The 25,172-nt window shown below is 37.5% G+C and overlaps 1 protein-coding gene across 1 annotated transcript in view; it reads left to right on the forward strand.

Annotated features, from left to right (window-relative positions):
* The window catches only part of LOC306862338 (whirlin-like), a gene marked incomplete at both ends in the record, with an annotated part of 84,027 nt that extends 61,158 nt beyond the window's left edge, over positions 1-22,869 (forward strand). Inside the window, 8 exons of the mRNA XM_079405094.1 lie at positions 9,307-9,519; positions 10,718-10,930; positions 11,456-11,488; positions 14,028-14,099; positions 15,711-16,242; positions 17,451-17,614; positions 18,254-18,376; positions 22,687-22,869. Of these exons, the coding sequence (XP_079261220.1) occupies positions 9,307-9,519; positions 10,718-10,930; positions 11,456-11,488; positions 14,028-14,099; positions 15,711-16,242; positions 17,451-17,614; positions 18,254-18,376; positions 22,687-22,869 (1,533 nt within the window). The remainder of the gene's footprint in view (positions 1-9,306; positions 9,520-10,717; positions 10,931-11,455; positions 11,489-14,027; positions 14,100-15,710; positions 16,243-17,450; positions 17,615-18,253; positions 18,377-22,686) is intronic.
* Between the last annotated feature and the right edge of the window lie 2,303 nt (positions 22,870-25,172).

Here is a 25,172-nt window from a genome sequence, read left to right on the forward strand (position 1 = left end):
CAAAACCTGACTTTATTTCTTCTGTGGAACATAAAAGGAGATATTCTGAGAATTTTTTTAAATAGATGGTAACCAAAAAATAGCAACCAAAATGAGAAACGAAGACATAATTTTCATTTCTGAGTGAACTATCCCTTCAAGATATATGTTAGCGACACGAAAATGGCCTTCATAACAGGAATAACTCTTATGAAAAATGAACTAATATGGATAGAAGAGAGTCCAAGAATAGAAGACATATAAAAGACAGGATTGGATAAGACATAGGCAGTGAGAATGTGAAGAGGAATAAAAACAGCAAGGTGACCCACCCGATGATCAGGGTTTTACAAGGTCCTTCTCTGTAAGCCGAGGTTTATGCACAAAACAACAGATTCCAATAAAGCCTGGGCAGTGCGGGAGCTCTAACTTATTACGATGGGGCTGATTATTGCATACAAGTGGGAACGACAGGCTAAAGGACACGGTTAGATTAAGTGTCTGGGCTCATGTCTGTGGGCTATGAGCTTTTGCAGTACTCACTTTGTATTCCAAAGACTCGCAGCTCTGCGATGCTTCGGAGGACATTGATAAGTTACATACATCAGTTTGTGTGAGAAAGGCACAGTCAGTCATAAATCACTCCTGATATGTAGACATAAGTGTGTAATTGTATGTGGATACACATACTGTACATTATGCAATTCCTATGAAATAACAGTTAAATATTTTAACTCATAAAATCATCACAGTAGCTGCAGTAAAAATGCATGTCGTAACAAACATGCATTGCTTAACAGAAGCAATATTTTTGTGGTTATATAGCAAACAGTTTTTTAGTCTTTCAGTACCCTAAGAAGATTTTCCAGCATTTGCCTGCAGAGCGATCCAGGCGTATAAATTGATAATCACAAAAATGCTTCATTATGTTTTCATCAGTATACATTTAAAGCTCCCTGCAGACAATTAATAATTGGAAAAGTAATTGTGCGAAGCTCAGTGAGGGGTGCTTTGATTAATTGTAGGTCAGGTAGGAGCAAGTTAAACTTGTATGGGGGGCAAACACAGAAAATTATGATGTTTTGGTTTGTTATTACTTTTCAGAAACGTTCTAAACTGTATCACACATTCAACAGACAGAAACCAGTTCATATTTCATTTATTTCATTTCATTTATTCATTTAGCTGACGCTTTTATCCAAAGCGACTTACAATTGCTATATATGTCAGAGGTCGCACACCTCTGGAGCAACTAGGGGGTTAAGTGTCTTGCTCAGGGACACATTGGTGTCTCACAGTGGATTCGAACCCGGGTCTCTCACACCAAAGGCATGTGTCTTATCCACTGCGCCATCACCACCCCCATATTTGTTGCATTTACTGTAGCTGGAACTCATTTCTGATTCAGATATTTGAGAGTGGGTTCACGTCTGATTGCATTTTACGCTTTCCGCCTAGTTTAACACTCGCAGCGCTCAGAAAATACAAAAACAGAGTCACAATGGATCTGTCCCAATCATATAGGAGAATTGCAATATTACAATTACTCTGCATCAGATTTTTTTTTGCTTATTCGCAGACCAGAATTCCTCGCTGTGTGACCTTGTTGAGTCTTCGCTGAGTAAGGCACTTATTTCCATTGCCTGATGTGAAATCTCTGTATATCCCAAGCGAGACTCACATTGTTTGACGCCAACCCCCTCTTTGCCAACTCATTGCAGCTTAAACCCATTTCAGCTGCCCTCATTTTGAAGCTAATTGAATTCTCCCAATTGACATTGCCCTTTTAAGACGAGAACTACGGCGGCCCTCTGGGGTCCAGCACAATGGCATTAGCAAAGTAAACAAAGCAGAATAAAACATAAAAAGATTGAACATTTGTGAAAATGTGACGGGAGGGTCACTTGACAAATCCCTCCAGTCCCTTCTGCAATATTTCACTTAAAGGTGAAAGGTGATGTATAATTTATACGCCACTACTGTTTATTTGTTGTTGTTTTTTTCCTTTTTTGGTTCCCATTGTTTATCCAAATGGAAAATTCTGCTTCAGACTTGATTTTATGTATTGATTTAATGTTTTTATAATTTTATTAATAAATATTATATATATTTCAGATATTATAGTTTTATAGTTGTGTCTACACATTAAACTGGTATTGTAAAATTTTTAACATGATTTATAAAATGATTGCACTTCAAGGTCAAGATAATTCTTCAAGGGGCTGTAAACTGCATTTTTCCTTTATCCAAATGAGTTTGTTTTAAGATTTGTGTGAACTTCTATTGACACATGGTTTGACAGGCTGTTTTTATGTTTGGTTTGATCTATATACAAGAAAGCTTGCTTATCTGTGAGAGCTTATCTCTGGTGTGCCTTTAGGACATCTATTGACTGCTCCGCTCTGCCACTGTTCTAAAGAGAGGTGTAGAATTCTATCATCTCTTCGGGAGAGACGTGCTCTCTGAAGCGCAGGACTTAATGTAGCTCAAGAGGGAGGAAATGAAGCTCCAATTTCAACATGGGCCATAGTCAGGGACGGTAATATTGTCTGAGAACCGAGATGGTGTGCCTTGTTGAAAAGCTTAGTCATTTTCCCCATGTCGTCGGTTATATTAAAAATCTGATAATGAGACAGATAGAGCTGTAACCGACAGCAGTTCCCGAACCCAAACATTTGTCATTTTAATTAACGTCTAACCAAGGTGACACTGATCTTGATCATCTAATTATTTAATTTATTGCTCGGTGGCCTTATGTTTTAGCAGTTAGAGGTAATGTGACAGCAGGAGTGAGATTAATTAATGATGTTTTTACATCATTTTGATAGATCTATCTATCTGTCTATCTATCTATCTATCTATCTATCTATCTATCTATCTATCTATCTATCTATCTATCTATCTATCTATCTATCTATCTATCTATCTATCTATCTATCTATCTATCTATCTATCTATCTACCTAACTATCTATCTGTGTTTTTGGTTGTGCTGATTATTTTATATTATAATTATATTACTTTAAGTCCCACTTCAGGATTAACTTCTCTGCACTTTCCTGACTTGCATTCTATTTTATTTGAGAGAAAATGCCTTTCCGCTATTTTTAGAGGTGAGTTATTTCAAGTTCCTTTTAGATAAAGCTCAATCTAGGGATAAATTGTCTCATTCGAGCCCTATTCAAATTCACTGGGGTGTGATGTGGGGACATGGCTGGAGTTTCTGCTCTCTGAGTCTCACAACGTGGTTCTGGCGGGCAAAACACTTGTTCTGATTGTGCTGTCCTAAAGTTATGATATTGATCAGCAATTATATGTTCCTGTGATTAAAGAGGCTGTCAGTCGAGTGATGTCATAATGGGTAACCATAAAGGTTGTAACACTACAGATGGTGCATGATCGATCCCATCTTGGGAATCATCATTCTTAAGGAATTATAAAACCTCACATTTTTCTTGCTAGTTTTATTGATCATCTTTTGTTGGAGAGATTCTGCTCAAGCTTTGCTTTTTGTAATTGAGCAGTGGAGCTGATATCCCAGAGTGCTGTGGAGGGCAGGGCTTTTGAACCTCTCAACATCAAACTAGACCGAGACACTTGAATAAAATAAATACTTTTATTCAGCAAGGATGCATTAGGTTTATCAAAAGTGACAGTAATATTTTACCAGAAAGAAATCTATTTCAAATAAACGCTGTTCTTTTGAACTTTCTATTCATCAAAGAATTCTACAAAAATATGTTTCCACAAAAAATATGAAGAAGTTTCTGCATTGAAAATAATAAGAAATGTTTTTTAAGCACCAAATCAGCATATGAGAATGATTTCTCAAAGATCATGTGACACTGAAGAATTAATGGCTGCTAAAAATTTAGCTTTGCATCACAAGAATAAATTACATTATAGAATATACTCAAATAGAAAACAGTTATTTGAAAGTGTAATAATATTTCACAGTACTACAACCCGAATTCCAAAAATGTTGGGACATTTTTAAAAGAAAAAGAAAAAGAAAACTGAAAGACATTCAAATCACATGAGCCAATATTTTATTCACAATAGAACATAGAGAACATAAATGTTTAAATTTGATGCCTGCTACAGGTTGAAAAGATTCAGCTGGGAGAACATCTAGCAACTAATAAAGTTAATTGACATCAGGTCTGTAACATGATTAGCTATAAAAGAGATGTCTTAGAGAGGCAGAGTCTCTCAGAAGTAAAGATGGGCAGATGCTCTCCAATCTGTGAAAGAGTGTGTAAAAAGATTGTGGAATACTTTAAAACAACGTTCCTCAATGTCAAATTGCAAAGGCTTTGCAAATCTCATCATCTACAGTGCATAACATCATCAAAATATTCAGAGAAACTGGAGAACTCTCTGTGCTTAAGGGACAAGGCCGAAGACCTCTGTTGGATGCCCGTGGTCTTCGGGCCCTCAGACGACACTGCATCACTCATTGGCATGTTTCTGTCATTGACATTACTAAATGGGCCCAGGAATACTTCTAGAAACCACTGTCGGTAAACACAATCTGCCGTGCCGTCTGCAGATGCCAAGTAAAGCTCTATCATGCAAAAGGAGGCCAGATGTGAACATGGTCCAGAAACGCTGACGTGTCTTGTGGGCCAAGGCTCATTTAAAATGAACTGTTTCGAAGTGGAAAAGTGTTCTATGGTCAGACGAGTCCAAATTTGACATACTTGTTGGAAATCACAGATGCCATGTCCTCTGGGCTAAAGAGGAGGGAGACCTTCCAGCATGTTAGCAGCGTTCAGTTTAAAAGCCAGCATCTCTGATGGTATGGGGGTGCATGAGTGCATTCTCGTTTGGCTCTGTTCGAAGGCGGTCGCATTTTTCTTCCCTCCCTCCCTCCTGAACTTCCCTGCTTGCTCTCTTGTATTGTCCTGTCCTTCTTAAGAGACTCTCGCTGCACTATTTACAAAACCGAAATTATGGATCTGATCAACTGGTCTCTAAATGCAATTGACACCATCTTCTCGACTAGGAAAGCGGGATCTGGAGAACCGGAATGTCCCGCTGGGACGTTTGCTGCTGGCTACACGATGGACGCATGGGAGAGATGGCGGGTCGTGTGTCTGGCGGCTCTCTCCGTGGAGGACATTGAAGACATCTTCTTATTCGGAACAATGATAACTGGGTTTCTGCTATTTGGATTAGGCGTTGCCCTAAATTATCAGAAAATTAAGGAGACGGGACTGGCTATCCAAAACCTCTCACGGCTGCCCGTCATGATGGAGTCTGTGGGCAGAGCGGTCGCCTCGGAGACTGAGGCGATTAACCGCAATATGGATTTGATCACGGCTAAGCTCTCGGCTTTGGAAAGAAAAATTGATGGACATGGAGATCAGAATGGACAATGAGAATAGCTGTGAAACTGGAAGACAGCTGTTCGCACTAAGACAAAACAATCTTATCTCTTTCCGGCTTCCCACAACAGAACGGCTTGGCAAGGCCGCTCTGGTATCAACTCTCCGGTGAATACTGCAGGGAGACGCTCTTTCTTCCATTCCCTCCTCCCAAAAACACCTTGTTATTGTCGGGCGCTTGTGCTCTGTCCAAGGTCGTTTCCATGGCAATTGCTATGTCGCATCACAACCTGCGAACTGAGTCGACTGGTTTGGAGTGCTGGCGAAACGGATTTCAAGGCATACGAACTCACACGAACTTACACATACACACACTCATACACCTCCCTACCCCCATCCCACGCCTTCGTCGCTTCATCCTGTCAGGTGTTAACGGGTCCGTGGGTTTGCGCTGTAATGGCTGCTGGCCGGATGGCTGTTTCGTCTGAACTAGGATTACTATGCAAGTTATGTTCCTGTGTTGACTGTGCTTTATGCTGAGGTTTTTTGTCTGTTCTCACACTGCACTCTCTTCCAAGGACGTAGTGTGAGGACACTTTTTTTTTCTCCTCTCTTTCCTCATGTTATGCTGTATTTCTTCTTCTCTATTGCATTTCGTTGCCTTGTACCTACATGTGCAATGACAATAAATTGAATCCAATCCAATCCAATATGGTATGGGCAGCTTGCATGTTTTGGAAGGCACTATGAATGCTGAAAGTATATATAAAGGTTTTAGAGCAACATATGTTCCCCTCCAGACAATGTCTATTTCAGGGAAGGCCTTGTATATTTCAGCAGGACAATGCAAAACCACATACTGCAGCTATTACAACAGCATGGCTTCGTAGTAGAAGAGTCCGGGTGCTGAATTGGCCTGCCTGCAGTCCAGAGCTTTCACCTATAGAGAGCATGTGGTGCATCAGACAGACAGCTCATTTTGTGCATAAAATTTCTCAGTTTAAACATTTGTTATGTTATATATGTTCTATTGTAGTGTTGTCAAAAATATCGATATTTCGATAAATATCGATACTGAAATATCTGAACGGTACCAATATTAATTTCCCGAAGTATCGATACACCGATACTAGCCGAGCTGTCACTTTCACTTCTCTCCAAAGGCGCGTGGACAAGCACCACATGTGACCGCACTGGTCTCCTTCGCTCTGGTTAAATAGCAAAAGTGAAGTGAATAGAAAGATGACTGCTCTGGTTGTTAAAGAACACAGCAGGAGCGCTATCTGTAGGGATCTATGATCTCCGCGATGCAGAGAACGCCACGGAATCCAGTCATAAAAACGGAATTTACAGTTTAACGCGGAATGTCACAGAATTTGTCAAAGTTTGGATGAATTAATCAAAAGTAGGTCATTACACTTAAATCAAATCGCGATATGGACTAGTATCTGTAAATATTAAGCTGCAAAAGTGGATTTAAATATGAATCCTGCATGTTCTACGCGTCTCTGTGTGAATGTGCTGCACGTGCGGTTGTGTTTACTAATGTGGCGCTCGCGGTGATTTCAGCGTCTGCCGTCTCAATGAGGACATAAATACATCAACAATATCTCCAGAACTGATCTGAAAGGCACTTTACGAGCATTTTACCATTTAATTTGAGTAAAACTAGCATCATATCATACACACACAGAACTTTAGAAGTATTCACGGCAACCCGTCAAAATAAAAGTTCAGTTTAACAGCCTATTAAAGACCGTGTGCCAGAAATAGGCTATATTACTATTATTTAGTAGAATGTACATAATACTACTACTTACTACTACTGTTAATTTTTTTAAAGAAATAATCACAAAATATTTTAATTTTAATAGTAAATCCCCTTCAATTGCCAAAAATGTAAATGTTTAATTTTCATTAATTCAAATATAAATTAATTAAAATTGTTTTATGCCTTCATCTGATATCCAGTAAAATTTAAATACACAACACAGAATTTCTGAGGGGGAAAACACATTTCATAAGGCTACTGTAAGAATAAATAAAAATAGTTTGTATGCATTCAAATAGCCTAATAGACATGCTAAAACACAGAATTTGGTAACAATAAAACATAAGGTGAGAAAAAAATAAAACATTTCATACGGCCCTAAACGTGTCATTTTTGTTACACTGTTAATAAATTAAATGTTAAATTGTATAATTTTCATGATTTTAATGAATTAGACATGTTTTTAGATTAATAGCATTTCATTTGACCATTAAAAAAAAAGAGTCCAGAAAAATTCAAACGGAAAAAAACGGAATCCAGAAAAATTAAAATGGAAAAAATTGAATGTAGAAAAAAATAAAACGGAATTTGGGGAAAAATCAAACGGATTTCATAGGGCCCTATATCTGGAAATATTTTGGTTATGAAGCAAATGAGAATATCAACAAATAGAACTTTGGATTTTAATTAGTACATGTATTAGTAAACGTTAGTTTCAATTAACATTTAACTAAGATTAATAAAAGATTAATAAATAAATCAACAAATGCAGTACCTCAAGACATTTTTTTGTTCATGTAAAATATACCGCATGTTCTCGACTTGTTACATTTATCTTTAAATTAAACAAATTACCCCCTTAATATTGTGGCAGTTTTTTTCATGGTATCGAGTATCGATATTTTTCAAGGTATCGTATCGAAGTTAGAAATTCCAGTATCGTGACAACACTATTCTATTGTGAATAAAATATTGGCCTATGTTATTTGAAGTTCTTTTAGTTTTCATTTTATTCAAATTTTAAAAAAACGTTTCAGAAACAGTTCGTTCTCTGGGTGAGGATGAATTTGAGTTCAACAGCACAGCGACCTCACGAGTTTCTAACTAAGGGTTTTCAGAATAAAACAAAGAGAAAGTGGAAATAAAGTAAATGGATGGCATAAATTATAGTCTATGTCCCTGGTGAGAGTAATGTATTAGGTCAGGGCAGCATTTTTTTTTTTACTTACACAAATTGTATTGTATTACATTTATATATTACATAATTTCCTAGGTATTTGTTTACTGTGCCAGTTTTGTTCGTAATTGCATTCTTTTAGTCTCTATCTTGGGTTTGCAAGAACAGCAACTTTCTCAACTAGTTATTCTTCAATGTCCAGGAAAGGACATTAGCCTCATGGGTCAAACCGGTCAGGGAATTTTCCTCCAAAATACTGTGAAAATAAATGGTCTGTCATTTGATGCAACGGAAATGCATTAATTCCTGTGGGAGTGCTGTACCACAGAGCTTATCTAACTTGCAGCGTTTAAACACAAAACCCACTTTGTTCTAAAGAGACAGAAAAGAATAAGGGCAAGAATAGTTCAGGCATGATCAGCATTCACTCACTTCAACCACTGTCTCTGTCTGTATTGATCGAGCTCAGTTCAAAGCCTTGTGTCTTTTGACGGCTTGATAACATAGACACTAGTGCTGCTCGACTGCACCTGCAAAACAGACGGCCGACAAACATGCATCTCCACCCAGCGACAGTCAATAGGCTGTTCAAGCAGACATATGTGATTGATCTAAAGTGTACATCAAACCCACCTAATAGGTCGGTAGCAAATTAGTTATCTAGCTAGTTTTCCATATTGGTTTGTTGGAGTGTTTTGGTATCATCCTTTGCTTGGAGAGCATGCCATTTCTAGGCTGAGCGTAACACTGATCGATGATCGTGTTGATTCTGGAGCAGTGCTTTTTGATTAGGAGAATAATTAAAGGAAAAGCTGCTCTCGGGGACAGAGGCTGAAACATGAGAGAGAGCAAATAGGGAGGAGGGTAAGAGACATCATGGAGATGAGTGTTAGAATATCAGTAATGAACCAGAGGCTTATCCAGTGACGTTGGAAGATTTCAAATGTGTGCTTTGAGGCTCAATGAGCCACAGGTGTTTGAATATTAGTATTAATATTGCATATATTCTTTTGAAATATTTGCGTTTCTTCTTTTCTCTATTCTCCTCAGGGTGGCTTTTATAAAGGTGTGGCAGGATCTCAGGTGACTCTGTCCAGTTTGGTGAACCAGAGTAGGGCCATGCTGGAGGAACAGGCTAGACATCTGCTGACTGAACCAGAGAGGCAGACCATGGGCTACTACATCCAGGAGTACCGTGATGGTCACATCGGTGTTGAGCAGCTGGTCATGGCCCTCTTTGAGCTGTTCAATACACATGCCAAGGTGGAGGCATTTACATTACCCTTTATTTATCTCTTCAGAAAATGTGCATGCTACACACAGGCTAATATTTGGCCATTTCTACCAAAATACAGTAGTGTTAGTGTTATTACTATAAAATTGTATTTTTTAAGATTTTATTTTTATTTTAAGATTTAAAATGTTATATTAATATGGTATTTATTTTAAACTATGCAAGTTTTTTGTATCTTTGTATATTTTTATTTATTTTCTTATGATGATAATGCTAGTATATGATGGTACATTTTTAAGGATACACTATTTTTTAATACAATTATTTATCAAGGATGCATTAAACTGATCGAAAAGTGAAAGAAAAGACTTTATAATGTTACAAAAATGTCAATTTCAAATATATGCTATTTTTTTTAACTTTTATGTATGTATATGAAGAGTTCCAATGCAAAAGCCTCTAACTGCCATGACTGCCATTTTTCTCTGGCTCCTATGTTTATGTTTCATTTTAATGGCAATGAAAAGAACCCATTCATTGCCATTGAAGTGAAATTACTGAACCTACACGAGAGCCTGAGAAAAATGCTCATTTTAGAAAAAAATTCAAATGGCACTTAGAGGCTTTTGCACTAGACTCTTCATATATATCACAGTTTCCATAATAATATTAAGCAGCACAACTGTTTTAATAATAATTATAATACAATTATTTTATTAAATATATATTAAATATATATATGAAATAAATATTTCTTAAAATTAGCATATTACAATGATTTCTGAAAGATCACGTGACAGACTGGAGCAATGGCTACTGAAAAATTCAGCTTTGTCATCATGGGAATAAATTACATTTTAAAATATATTAAAAATAGAAAAATGTTGTGTTAAATTGCAATAATTTCACAATGCTACTGTATTTTATAAAACATGAAAAACTCTCCAAACGTTTGAGTGGTAGTGTAACTAATTTAAAAAAAATTATGCTCAAATCTTTTTTTATTAAAGACTTTTACTGGCTGGATGAATTATTACTAATAATATACATAATACTGACACTATCCAAAAGTTCCCTCAGTATATTGGGCCATCATTGTCTGGTGATTTACAGCAAGTATAACCTCATAATACATTCCCATTTATGGACATATTAAACCCCCTGAAATTAAAACAATCAACGCGAGCCCGGTCACATTCACGGCTCTGTACGTGTGTGTATTTGCAGTTCTCTCTGCTGTCAGAGGTGAGGGGGCTCGTGACCCCTCAGGATGTGGAGAAATTTGACGGCCTGGTTCTGAGACGAGAGATTGAGGCCCTGAAGGCGAGGCAAGGTGGCGGAGCTGGGTTTCAAGACTCCTTTTCCATGGTCTCTTACCCTGATACGCTGGCCTCCTCCTCAGCCAGCTTCATGACCAACACCACCCTCAGCTCCGCACGGGTAAGAAAGAACATCCATATTCAGAATGAGTTTATGAATCTCTATTCTATGCATTTATTATTGAATCCGACCCACTGTCTGTAGCTATAATTTCAGACAGGAAGTGTTTAAGGCTGTGCATCTGTATTGGTGTGGGATAAGTGGATGGCATTGTTGTTGTGTGTGACATAAAAAGTCATTCACAAAATTGGTGGGCAATTTGGGCACAAAGAAGGCCTGTGCAGATTACTAGGATACAAGATGAAGGGCTGTTGGAAACAGCTTTTGTTCTTTCTGTTGGAGGCTTTTACGTCCATCACTCAAAACCCGTCTGTCCTCCTGTCTCGCTCTGTCCAGGCATGTCTCACCTCAGCTCATCTGCGTCTCGTTGTGAAAGCACAGCTGTTTAGATTCGTAGCTGTCTCAGGGGTGTGATGTTTCTGTGACAGATGGAGAAGTGTTTTCGGACAGATTTTTAAGCCTGCTGACTCCCAGTATGTAAATTGCAGGAACAGTTTAACACCCCATTCCCTCTCAATAAAACAGGAAAGACTCCTCTGGCTGATAGATATGATGGAGGTAGGTTAAACAATCTCTCACTTACCTTTACAAAATCTACCATAGTAACCATAGTTCCCACTTTTTTACCATAAAATAAATTACTGACCTTAAGTACAATAGTAATGTTCAGCGCAGTTTGTCCCGCACCATTTCTACTGCTGATATGAATGATACCTCAAATGATGCAGATTATTGAAGAGAGGTGTGCTATAACTTTTCAGAGCGATTAGACTTATGATTTTTGCCCAGCGAGCAATGAAATGGCTGAAAAAATCACTTATATTAACAATGGAGGTACTTGAACCAGTAACCAATTACCCAGAACACCCTAGCAACTGCAGAACACCTTGGCAACTGCATAGCAACACAAAAAATACAATCAGAAGACCTTAGCAACTGCATACCATACAAAGCCAATGGAGTGGGTTGGATTGCCCTACCCCCCCACTCTCCCCCGTTGGCATGGTTTTCAAATTATGACGTGCGTCGCTCTGTCTCTATATAAACTCACATTTGGGGCAACAAAGTAAGAATTTTGAGATATAAATTCGGAATTGGAAGAAAAAAAGGCAGAAGTTTATATCTCACAATTTTGACTTTATTTCTTGCAATTCTGACTTTATAACTCTGAAGAGTCCGAATTGTGAGATGAAAACTCAATTATCGTTTTTTTTAGCTTCCATAACACTATAACTATGATATTTTAGTGGAAAATTTGGTTACTATGGTATTCGGTTTGGGTGTGTCTCTCTAGCAAACATACACATTAAAGAATGAGTTTGCTATGATGGGTTTGTTTTTAACACTCTCACATACAGAAGCATAATACAGCACAGTCTACATACTCTGCATGAATTGATCCCTCTCAAAGTCACTCATGTCTGATACTACATCTGTCTGTGTGTATGTGTGGGTTGCAGTGATCTGACATAAGTACATGCATGCATGTCGCAAATCAAAAATGTGTCCGCTGTGACTTTGTACCTCTTCATCATGGGTCATTTGTCTGTATATATGTACCTCTGTGTGTGTGTGTGTGTGTGTGTGTGCGTGCACTTTGGAAATGAGCGAACGTATTTGTATGCAAGCTTTGTTCATGGCTCTCCTCTGTGGATTGGTGTTGTTGTAAGCTTGCCAGCTCTGGCTCTGGTAATTACAAGAAGCAGCGGCGGCGGCCCACACCGCAGCCCTGCAGAGCTCCGCAGACGAAGCGCTCGCTCTGGGACTCTCATATTGGTACCGCACCTCATCAGCCATATGCAGAGCTGTCACCGCAGATAAGGCAAACCCCCACTCCCACCCCAGACAAAAAAAAAAAGAAGTCTCGCAGAGAGCTTCCTGATTTATGCTCCAGTAGAGCACAGCAGGGGATTGTGGGAAGGTGGAGGACCTGAGCCAGCACAGTGCAGTGTCTTTCTGAGTCTGCTGTTCTGTCTGTTTTAGTTTGAAGGAAGGGAACGGAACATTGTGTCCAGCCAGTGATTTGATGTCATTGGCTAATTTTGAGTTAGAATATAGCAATAATAATAATTTTTTCTTGAGCAAATCAGAATATTAAAATGATATCTGAAGAATCATGTGACACTGAAGAGTGGAGTAATGGCTGCTAAAAATTCAGCTTTGACATTACAGGAATAATTAAATTTTCAAATGTTTAAAAATATAACCATTTTAAGTTGCAATAATATTTCACAATATTACTGTTTTTGTAGATTTGATCAAATAAATTGGTGAGCCTTGGTGTGTGTGTGTAAGAGATTCTGTTCAAAATATTTAAAAAAATCCTTCAAACTCAAAATAACTTTTGAATGGTAGTGTATATACTTATATGTAGGGTTATGAAACTGTTACAAGAATTTTGATACAAAAATCACTTTACTGTAAAGTTCAGTAAAAGTTAAAGGTTAAAAGTTCAGTTAAGGATTCATTAGACTGATTCAATCTGGTGAATGAAACTATTCTTTAAAAGAACTGACTCAGAGTCATTTGTAACTATTCATTAAAAGAACCATCTCACCAGACTCATTTGCTTATGAATTCAGTTTAACGTGTATCATGAAATATAAATGTATATGTGAATTCTAAATTGTACAATTATACAGCAACACAGCACAGTTATTACAGGAATGACAGCCAAAACACATAAAACAAATTAGTCCATAAGTGCCTCCTTTGTAAGTGGTGAGCAAGTAAATAAAGTGAATTTATGATGCTTTTGTTTTGGTGGAGGGGAGTTGTAATGAGGTGAATCACAGGTCTGAGTGCAATCAGCTGTCAACGTCACAACATCACCTCCCTCTTATTCCACCCAAGCACAGGAGTCAGGGCTTCTCTTGCTCTCTGTGTGATATGTGTTGGACTGAAAATGAGACTGGATGCGAGATTGAAATGTAGGACTGTAAGTGCAATTGTGTTTTGATGCCCCTCTGTGAAAGGGGCCCTCAACAAAATGCAATTTGGATTGAACTTTTGTTTAGGGGATAAACACACAGCTGTCTTTCATTTGTTTCTTAGTCTCTTGTTCTCGTTTTCTCTCTTTTGTTTTTCTCTCTCCCAGAATGATGGTGTTGCAGAGAACAACGGGGAACAGTCTATGGAGCGTAGCAATGCCCTGCCAGACATCTCACTGGTAAGCTCTTCAGTTTGAGGAGGAACAGGAAAGATAAAAGAGGGGGAACAGAGAGAGGAAGGGGAGTGCTGGAATCTGGTGAGGTGTGGAATAGAGCACATTATGAGAACTGGCAGTGAACACCTTTAAAATTACCAGGGGCAGATTATGACCGGTGAGATGATGGCTTTTGAATGAAACCCGAAACTGAAAACTCTCAACATAGGGGTAGGCGGTATGACAAAGTCTTATGTCACAGGAAATGTGATTTTTGTATCAAAATAACAATATATTTCATATGTAGTTTTTAATTTGAATCTAGCAAATGCCATATGAAAAAAGAATATAATCTAATTATATAACTATTTATTTTAATTAGCTGTTATATTAATATACATTATGTATTGTACAAATAAATAATAATTGACCTCATTAATTAATTCTCTTGTATTAATTGCCACTTGATGGATGCTAACCATTGCGATTTTAATATTATTCAAATATGATTAGAATATTTTGAATTAGCTTTAATTCTTATATTTTCAGGGGGGGTTTTCAGTTTTATATTTTCAGCTTTTTTAGATTCATTTTTAGTATTTTTAGCTTTAGTATATTATGTTTTTTTGTCATTTTTATAAAAAATGTTTCTAGTGTTAATTTATTTTTATTTCTGTTTTAGTTTCCGTTTTATTTTAGTTTGCAATTTCAGGCCTCAGTAAAAAAATAGATTATGAATGTGATTTCAAAACAGAAGACTTTCAAAACTAACATTACTTTTGACCACACATTCTGTATTAATGTGGCAAGTTGATGTTGCTAAACTGTGCCTCATATGCCCCAGAATGATTAATGCTTCAGTCCTAAGCTTTATTTACTCCATGTTTCTTGTCGCTGTCATGTGAAGATAACGTACGCAGAGCAGTCCTGCACATTGATGAGAATATATCTGCAGTACCACAGTATAGCAAGCTCTTTACTGTTGACATATTTTATACTGTCATGCCGCCCAGCTCTATCTCAAATAGTTGTAAAGCCTCGGTTACTCAGACAGCTGATGGTTGTTTGACGGAAAGAGTGAAAGAGAGAAATAGACGATGATGATGACACTTTCGCTGACGGCTGCCCGTTGTGAGAGAGATGGCCGAGGAAGATTGGGGTCTTTCTCAGAGAGTTTTCTGTTGGTAATCTGATGAAACCCCATCAAGCACCAGCACAGCTCTATCAGGCGCTTCAACAGGTGCAAGTCTGGAGCATGTGAAATTAAAGTTTCCAGAGAATGTTCAGGCTCATATGGAAAAAAAAAAACAAACATGCAGACTCACATTTCGGTTTGATTGCTTTCTGACGGCACTGACACTTCATTCATTTGGCTTCTGCTCACCCCGTTCAGCCTTAGTTTGTTCATTTCCTGTGTTTTTTTTTTTTTTTGTTTTTGTTTTTTTTGCTTTGCCACTTGGTCTGAATGAACCGATTGTTCTTGTCCTAATTGGGTAATTGTCGTATGTTTTAATGTATGGGTGTGTATGGTGCATTATAAACTGCGAAGATTGTGTTATTGAATGCGGAATGTTTTATTGATCTCCTTTGAAATATAACCTGAAATATGGCTAACGCTCTCCTCTTTCATCCTAGGATGAGGTTCATTCCACCTCAGATTCCCCTCCTTCCTTTAAACCTCCTCCTCCCCCAGGGCTTCAGCGCCGGCCCAGTCGAAAAGCCACGCTTAGCAAACGTCCCTCTTCCAGCTCCTCCCAATCGGGCTTGTACTTCACCGCCCCTTCTCGTTCTCAGACCAAAGAACCCAAACACCCAAAAGCACCCAAACCTCACACATCTCCTCCTGACACCCTCAAGATAGACGTCCCAGCACCTCAGCTCTCGATAGTGAGTCAGCATCCTATCGGACCATTCCCCCGGGTCCAGTCTCCTAGTAAGGTGAAGCCTGCTGTCCAATCCTCATCTCCGATTCCTCCACCCACCCCTAATGTACCTGCGCCACCTGGGCTGCCGCCACCTCTTCCTCCCCCTCCTCCTCTGCCCCCTTGCCCAGATAAGCCCACCCCTTCTTCCCCAGCATCCAATCAGCATTTTGTCATGGTGGAGGTGCACAGGCCCAATGCAGAGCCTGATGTGAATGAGGTGCGGCCGCTGCCACAGGCGCGAGGTGAGACTAGCCGGATTTGATGCATTGTGGGCAGCTGCAGATATTTCATGTATCATTAACCAGCTATCGATTTCTATCCAGTCTGGTTATTTTCACCCATTTAATGGCTAAAAATGAATTATCCTCAATGATCAAAAGGAGAAATGTTCATTTAAAAAAAATTAGTTCAGCCAGATATTAAAATTAAATAATTTTACTCACTTTCGTTTTGTATTCCATGGATAAAATAACCACATATGAGTTTTGAATTACTTATAATTTGAATTATGGTTGAAAAAAATGACATGAATTTTGATTTTTGGGAGAAAAACTTTGGAAAGTAATCACAATTGCGGTCATAATTTTGAATACACCTTGTAGAATCTGCAAAATGTTAATTTTAACTAAATAAGATACTTGTAGACAGCACTAATATGTACATATACTAATATCGTGTGGATTGTTTGCATACAGTCCACAAGATATCATAATACCTGAATTTGCCAAAATGACCACGTTAAAAAGTTTATAGCATATGGTTCTTAGAAAACAAACTATTTTTATGGTTGTTAAAATTGTTAATCTGCAGTTTATGCAAGGCCTAATATGTAAGTGTAAAACTTCAACTGTCTGTCTATCTGTGTTTAGAAACACTGTAACAGTTCAATTTCAGTCTGGTTAAAGCAATAGTTTGTCCTTTTGAAATGTCTTTTGAAGCATTTTAGTCCAACTGAAATCATATAAATACTGAAATGCGCTACACAACTTTTAAAACCTGGTAAATCGTTGCATAAGTCGCGTAACAAATAAAAATATTATCACTGCGTACAAAATGGCATACTGTAGAGTAGGTACTACATTTGATTTGAAACTTGCTTTGTGACAACTAGAGCTGACCCTCCAGATAGTAAATGGGCCAAAAATTTAGCAAAAGTGGTCCATTCCAGAAATAAGTCTAGCATTTGCCAAGTAAGACTAACAGAGTTTGATAATGCAATTGTGATTCAAATTTGTCCAGTATGTATAAGTTAATCAGGCCATGGCACTGTGCACATGCTCCGAAAGACAGAGCTGACACACAATTTGTATTTAATCCTTTAAATATTCCATTACGTGTTATCAAGTATTCTTGGAAAAACAGATGTAGACTGTAGCTCGACTATACAAAACCCCACTTCACTCGATTCTAATTGCATCTGAATGCACTTATTGTCACTGTCTTCTTGCAGGAGGGACGTTATCCCAGCTGTCAGACAGCGGACAGACCCTTAGCGAGGACAGCGGTGTGGACATTGCTGAATCTGGACGCCTCAGTAAAGATAGCAGCCCACGTCCTGCCTGCACAAGAGCCCCACGGGATGGGCACGGAAGAGGAGAAACATCTGCCAAACCGGTGAGACCGAGAGAGAGAGGTGGATGTGTGAGAGTTAATGACAGTGACAGAGGCTTGGTGTTGAAAGTGTGAATGAGAGTGAAAGAGTGTTGACAGAAGAGTGCAGTCGCATAAATCTGTTTCCTCCCCCCTCCCTGTGACTGAGTGTGCTTGACTTTTAACAATTCATTTTCACTTTTCTTCTTTTGGTACATACATTTCCTTAAGCTTTTCTGTTCTTTCTTTGTTGACTCGTCCATCTCATCTCATATCACTGATCCAACAGCTCTCTGACAAAAAAACAATCTCAGTGTGCTGAATCAAGACACGTCTGTCTTCCTTTTGGCCGTCCTTTAGCTATTTGCTTCCCGGCTTTCTTATACGCATGAGCTGTGCTGTTGATCTCGCAGAGTGAACTAATAGTGCTATCTGAGGACACTGTGGTTGGGCGTAAGCCACTTCCTGTGGCCTTATTTTAGGCCGTCAGACACAAAGCAGTGTGCATCATCAAAGCCAAGCGTGTTTTTGCTTCCTATCTCTGTTCCCTTTCATTCTCTCTCCCTCTCTTTGATTTGCTACTCTCCTGTCTCTCTTTTCTCTCTCCTCTTCTTCACATCTTTCCCATTCTGTCTCTAATCTGTCTGTAAATCTACCTTGCAGCCGGGTCTCTTGGAGCCCATGTCCACTCTAGTGAGAGTGGCAAAAAGCGCCAGTACTCTGGGAATCGCAATAGAAGGCGGGGCAAACACACGTCAGCCCCTCCCACGCATCGTTACCATACAGGTGAGTAGCCCACTGGGTTCTGTTATATACAGGGTTATTTTACATAAAACAATAATAATAAATATGTATATTTTTAAATATTTTGATTATATTTATATTTTTAACATCTACAATAATAGGAATATTTAATAAAAAAAAAAAATTATATATATATATATATATATATATATATATATATATATATATATATATATATATATATATATATATATATATATATATATATATATCCAAAAAGTTGTTTCAACTTAAAATAATTTGTTACCCCGGTGACTTAAAAGTTTTAGTTTAGTCAACTTGAAATTTTAAGTTATTCAATGTTAATTTAAGGGACAACTGGTATATTTTAGTTGAATAAACAAAAATGTTTAAGTCAGTAACATTATTTTAAGTTGAAACTACTTTTTTTTTTTTTTACAGTGTATACAAAAATACAATACATATATGTATATGTATTGTGTATATATATATATTATATATTTTGTTTATATGTACATATACAAATATACAATGCATATATGTGTGTTTTATGTAAAAAATTGTCAAAAATACTGATAGAAATACAGTAAAAATTATAATATTGTGAATATTGCAATTTAAAATAACTGTTCTGTTTTAAAATCTTTTAAAATGTTATTTATTCCTATGATGGCAAAGCTGAATTTTCAGCAGCCATTATACTTCAGTCTTCAGTGTCATGTGATCCTTTAAAAATTATTCTAATATGCTGATTTGTTGCTCAAGAAGAATTTATTATTATTATTAATTACATTGAAAACAGTTCTTGTATTATTTTTGTGGAAACTGTGATAAATGTTACTGTAAAGGTATCAAAGAAATTTGCTTTTTGTCTTAACTTATTCCGATTTATTTGTCTTAATTTATTCCACTTAATTTGCTTCATGAGCAAAAGATAAAGTTTACTAAGATATTCTACTGGTCTTGTGATGCTCCCATGAGGCGATATTTTTAAATATTATTATTAGGCCACTATATGCAGATAAATATGATTTCTAATATACTTTATCTTAATTTCTTTAGAAGTAAAACTACTACAACATACTGAATATACTTTTAAGTATTATATTTAACTAATCTCACACTGTTCTATTACTATAAACTGTTCTTTTAGGAGTTCTATTACTGTTCTATTAGTTGAGTGTCCCTGGAAGATGGTAGTCATATCAAGGAGCCAGAATGTAATGGAGACTTGTTAGCAGGCTCTTTTGACTTGGTTTAGTAAGCAACCACCTAGAAAAACCTAGCATCCGCATAGCAACTTTTAAATTCCACTTAGCAGCACCTTGACCAACATCCTAGCAACATGGCGTGATTTTTATACGGCCAAGCGCCACATGTTCTCCTGTTGTAGTTCATCTAACAATACTGAACCTGAGAATGAATCACAATAGTACCCTGTGGTTCTTCATATTGGGCGACTGCCATGTTTTTCAGCTGATTATACAATTTCAAAAACCCTCTGTCAGGTCTAAAGCCGATGTGGAGCCTGAGACAATGACGGACACAAAATGAGTCCCAATCATGAGCTACCTGCTGTCAGTCATATATAGGTCTATAAGAGCACCAACAGCTTTGCTGAATTAAATAATGACTGCAGGAGCACGTTATAGACCTCCAGTTGTGGGCAGCTGTAGCGCAGAAAACAGGTGTTGATGTTTGACGCCATTGTGGCAGTGGATTATTCCTGGTTCTGTCTTTTCTAGTACTTAAAATCTCAAGCACTCTGTTGAACAGGCTTGTGGGAACACTGCTGGCTCGGTGTGCAATTTGTAGAGCGAGTTTAAGGCTCTCTCTGTGTTTTTACGTCCGACCACGCTGGAGAGGAAATAATGTGCGTTTTAAGGATGGCACGGCTTCGGCTGTGAAAGATGAATCTGAAATCACAGATGCCGCTGATTACCGTTGATTTAGCAGAAAATCAGCAGCTTCTTAATAAAAGATTGAGAAACAGGGGCAGGAGAACAGGAGAGCAAAAATAAGAATATAAGAGACAGTGAAAGTAAGCTAGAAGAAAGGAAGTAAATGAAAGCGATTGAGAGACGTTCGAAAGTGCGTCTGGGGAGGAGAGAAATGGACAGGCATGAGTGGGTTTTAATTCCCCGGCTGCAGTCGGTTCATCAGCGTCATAATGAAAATCCAACAACAAAAGCGGCTGTAGATTAGATAATGTGGAGCTCTTTTGTTTCAATCATTTTTAGGTGGTGAATGAAAGAAGATGAGGTGCTGGTGAGATCTAATGGGTGACTCTTGCATTTTAGCCTCCATTAGTTTATTAGGCTACTTCCTGTTGCATAAGTGCTGTCATTCTATAAAGCAGACTGACGTATCATCAGTAGTTTAAAGCCAAAGATTAAAAGAGTTAAATTGGGATTTTGGAAGCTGGGGGACCCTAAAATCTGATGCTCTGAACTATTATCCCCCCAAAAATGTAAAAATAAAACCGTAAAAGATTAAAAAAATAAATAAATAAATGTTATGATGTGGACTGTCGGATGAATATTGCACACAAAAATGGCAATAGCTTTCTAGAATTCAAATCTGTAATCTGATTGGTTGGGTTTACATAAATTCCAGGTAAGGTTCTTATAGCTTTTCAATTTTTATTTTATTTAATCCTGAGAAACAAAGGCGGTTAAACCATTCCAGCTCAGTATATTTCGTATTGTTTACACTTCAGAATTGTCTGTAGACACTTTTATGGATGTACAGAAACTCTGACTGTAAAGACAACACACATATCTTTGGTGTTTATCAAGTAAGGGATAATGTACAGGCAGCCGGTAGTTATCGCGAAATAAGCCCCGACAGTGTGATCAGGACCCGACGCGAAGCGGAGTGTCTTGTATCACACTGAAGGGGCTTATTTCGCGATAACTACAGGCTGCCTGTACATTATCCCGCTTATTGCACGGCTATTTGCCACATAAGGGAAAAAAAACTGGACATGAATATGAATTTGAAACATTTTATTGGCATATTTGTTTTAAATTAACATTTTTATCCTTCCGCGAAACGATATAGTACCACGTGACTTACATTCTGTTTGTCACAAGATGGCGCCAAACGGTAATCTTTGTTGGCGCGGAGGGATTTTAAACATACAAGTAGTACCGGCTATGCGTTATTACTTTGGAGCGGTTATTATTTGAAAAGAACGAACCTGCAAATGTCTCAACTGACCAATCAGAATCAAGCATTCCAGAGAGCCGTGTAATAAGTGTTCATAGAGACACTTGCAGGATTATTTGAATGAGCTGGACTATCACTTACAGGGACAGTTCACCCAAAAATTAAAAATCCTCTCATCGTTTACTCACCCTCATGTTGTTCCAAACCTGATTTTCTTTCTTCTGTGGAACATTTTGAAAAATTACTTTTTTGTGTCCATACAATGAAAGTCAGTGGAGTGCAGTGTTGCATGCTTACACCACAACATTCTAAAAAATATTTTCTGTGTTCCACAGAAGAAAGAAAGTCATTGTTGAAACATCTGAGGGAATAAATTATGACAGAATTTTCATTTTTGGCTGAAATATCCCTTTCATTGTTACTTTATCATTATTTATATAGTATTTATTTATTTATTAGTGTTTATGGTAACACTTTACAATAAAGGTTCCATTTGTTAACATCCGTTAATTAACGTTAACAAAGATGAATAAATATCGTATCAAATGTATTGCTCATTGTTAATGTTAGTTAATGCATTAAACATAGTTATCAAATTTATTTTGAATTAGTTTTAATTTTTTTATATTTTCAGTTTTATTTTAAATTTTACTACTTTTGTCATTTTTATTTCTGTTTAGCTTTATTTTTATTTTATTTGAATTCACAAAAACTATACAGTATACACTTCAACTTTTTCTGAAACATCGTCAACTCACTAAATGAACAACTTGATTTCAGATTCCCAAATGTCCCAAATCTCTCTTATGTGATTTCATCTGGGTTTTCAGCAAACTATCAATCAGTTCTCCATCTGGGATCACTCAGACGATGAATTGATAGTATTTTAATTTTCAAATTTGCTGAATACATCCTCCTTTGATTTCCCAGTTGAAATGCACAAACAAATGGCATATATTCAATCTAAATTCAATTTTTACCCAAAGGGAATATAACTTTCCGAGCTAAATCTACCAACCTGTGTACCTGCAACTGCATTTAGCACCAAAGATGGACTGACAAGCATATTCTGCTTCTATGTGAACGGAGCCGGTCCGATTCAAACATTAAAGCAATTCATCTTCATTTTCTCAAACTATCTCTCATTCTCTTTCCCACAGAGAGGCGGTTCGGCTCATAACTGTGGACAGCTGAAGGTGGGTCAGGTAATCCTAGAGGTGAACGGAGTGTCTCTCAGAGGAAAGGAACATCGGGAAGCCGCACGTCTCATCGCGGAGGCCTTTAAAACCAAAGAGAAGGACTACATTGACTTCTTGATCACAGAGTTCAATGTGGCTCTATAGGACCGTGCGAGTCCCATGATACTGGGACGTACCACGACATGTCTTGCCATGATTAACCACCAGAATCCTGTTACATGGTAGACTTCAGCTCATCCCCCTCTGTGATGTTTTGAAACCAGTCACTGTTTGAAAGGCCATCCTGTGTGGACCAACCCCGCATTGACCTTTCCGATGGCAAATGCCAGGATAGAGCAAAAGTTCAGTCTGTTCTGGCTGGTTTGTTTTAGAAGATGGGACCATCTTTTCAGTTGGCTTCTTCTTTATGAGTTTCTATAATGAAATTTGGTCATCTGACTGCAATATCATAAGAGACTCTCCGTCGAGCTTGGATGTGTCGTGTTTTTGATATACGATACCGTCATGGAGTCTAGGCCCAGCATCTTGTCCTGAGTTTGTGTGAACGTGTCATGGAAATCATTGTTGTTGTTTTTTAAAAGTCATAGCTATTTTATAAGAAATATGTAAAAATGGATGAAATGTGCTTAAAATATATATTTAAAGTTTAAGAGGCGCACATAACTACTGAGTATAGTAAATAGTGATTAACCCCATAGAGATTCAAACTGAAGTGCTTCTCACTACAGATTTCTGTGAGCAGAACTGCTGAACATCTGTCGTCTGCCTTTTTTTAACCAGTCAGCCGGTTTCAGTTTTTGATTATTGTTTGTGCTGTTTTTTGCATCATAAGGTAATTACTAAACCATGGCAATCAGTCATTAGGACAGAAATGCTGAAGTCCTGAGAGACAGCTACTGTGTTCAAATATTTAGTGAGCTGCCTACGTGGACAGCATTTTAAGACAGCATAGGCACTTACAATTTTAAGATACCATGTTTTGCCCAAATTTTACGGCAGAATCATATGCATCAGGGCTCAACAATAAGGATAGCTCACTGACCATGAAGTTAAGACATATCGTTCAGAAGTTCGGGGTTGATACATTTTTCAAAGAAGTCTCTTATGCTTACAAAAGCTGAATTTATTAGACCAAAAATATAGTAAAAACATAATATAGTGAAAATAATTACAATTTATACACAAATAATGACTACATTTTAATTTTTTTATTTAATAAGCTTTAATGTGTCTTTTATTCCTGTGATGCAAAGCTGAATTCTCAGCAGCCATTACTCCAGTCACATGAGCGTCACATGATCCATCAGAAATCATTCAAGAAACATGTCTTATTATCAGTTTTTTCATGGAAATATAAATATATATATATATATATATTCCTTACTGGTGAGCTGCATTTTTTTTTTATCCTTGAGGGTAATCTGGTGGACAAAGCAAGAAAATATTGATTTTTAAAATTCAGTACTGCTAAAAACGGTAGCATTGCAGCAGGCTAATTCCCAACTATTAAAATCAGTTGCGAGTCGATTCTCCTGTTCACTTACTACATCGAGCACTCCAAATGATTTGAATTTTGGCTAGGATGCTTCCTATATAGGCCGTAGACAGCAAGGCAGCTCACTAGGTTTTGGGAAGAGTCTTTGAAGACATGCTGGCATTGTGAAGATTCTCGGAAAGAAAAATCATTCTCCGATTTATTTAGTGAAAAAATGAGAAGACCCTTTATCCAGTTATGAGTGGCGAAGCAGGAACTTGACATTGCAATCAGAAACGAGCAGCCATCGAAACTAATGAAAAGTTTAGAGCTTCAGTGAGGGATCTGATTGATGCATTGAAAAAAAAAGCATTCAGACTGGGAAGAGGTGGCAACACAAAGCAACAATGTGTCAGTCATGTTATATAAGTGGGAACAAGTGGGAGAGGAAATTGAGAAATGGTGTTATTGTAATGTGTGTGAGTCTGTCTGTCTTTGAATGCAGAGGCAGAGTGTGAAAAAGTCCCACAGAGCCAAGATATGTGTGTGAGAGAAGGGGAGTGAAAACTACCTGAAGCTTTGAAATATTGACTTGTGCAAGCATAGGACTGCTCATTTCCACCTGCCCACCCTCTCGAATATGACAGCCATCTTAAGCCCACCTAGATCACATATGCCACCATTTTTACTCCTCTACAGTTTGTTGCTTGTTAGACTCAGACATTTGAAAAGTGTATATATATATATGGTATATCTATATATTTTAAGTAAATTATTTGTAAAAAGTTGATAATATAATTCTGAAATCTTTTCCTTTGTATAGCTGAGGTGCTCAGAGGGAAGACAGGCAAGACTGAATGAACAACATTTAAAGATGCAAAAAATTATTTTCCTACTTTCCTTCGCATTTATCTTGTTTTGTAGTACAAATATCTAAAACTTCTTAAATCCTAAAATTAATGTTTGCTGACAA

The sequence above is a fragment of the Barbus barbus genome (assembly GCF_936440315.1).
Source record: "Barbus barbus genome assembly, chromosome: 43".
Lineage (NCBI taxonomy): Eukaryota > Metazoa > Chordata > Actinopteri > Cypriniformes > Cyprinidae > Barbus > Barbus barbus.